A 429-nucleotide genomic window follows, 5' to 3' on the forward strand; every position below is an offset into this window, starting at 1 on the left:
GTTGAGTCCTCACCCTCTCCCAGTCTTGGCTCAGCCAGTGTGGAGCGCAGTCCCTCTCCCCACAGGGGTGGACGGCCAGCGGCTTGTTCTCCGCAGAGCACTGGTTCTCAGGGACCACGCGGCCGTCCGGAGCCTTGCAGTACACGTGACGCAGCATCTTCCCCTGGCCGCACGACCCCGAGCACTGCAGCGACAAAAGGGGTCAAAGGTCAGAAAGCATGACATCATGAGAAATCTTCGCCGCAGCAGCAGCAGCATCCTCGGTTTCCCTGACCGTCTCCTTGAGCCAAGTTTTGTCATGGAGCTCAGAGTCAAATGTAACGTCACGTTCAAGGCAGATCGGGTCACGTCACGTCGCGCCGCAAAAACCACTTCCTGTCACAGTCATTTCAGATAACATCACAGGATCCTTCCACATCACACACTGGC

General features: G+C 57.8%; 1 protein-coding gene across 1 annotated transcript in view; it reads right to left on the bottom strand.

Moving 5' to 3' along the window:
- ttc16 (tetratricopeptide repeat domain 16) overlaps positions 1-429 on the bottom strand; it is a 37,707-nt gene that overhangs the window by 8,680 nt on the left and 28,598 nt on the right. Inside the window, exon 18 of the mRNA XM_023394982.2 lies at positions 14-184. Within this exon, the coding sequence (XP_023250750.1) occupies positions 14-184 (171 nt within the window). The remainder of the gene's footprint in view (positions 1-13; positions 185-429) is intronic.

The sequence above is a fragment of the Seriola lalandi genome, unplaced genomic scaffold (genome assembly GCF_002814215.2).
Source record: "Seriola lalandi dorsalis isolate HSWRI2012SDOR001 ecotype SW California unplaced genomic scaffold, Sedor1 jcf7180002054955, whole genome shotgun sequence".
Classification (NCBI taxonomy): domain Eukaryota; kingdom Metazoa; phylum Chordata; class Actinopteri; order Carangiformes; family Carangidae; genus Seriola; species Seriola lalandi.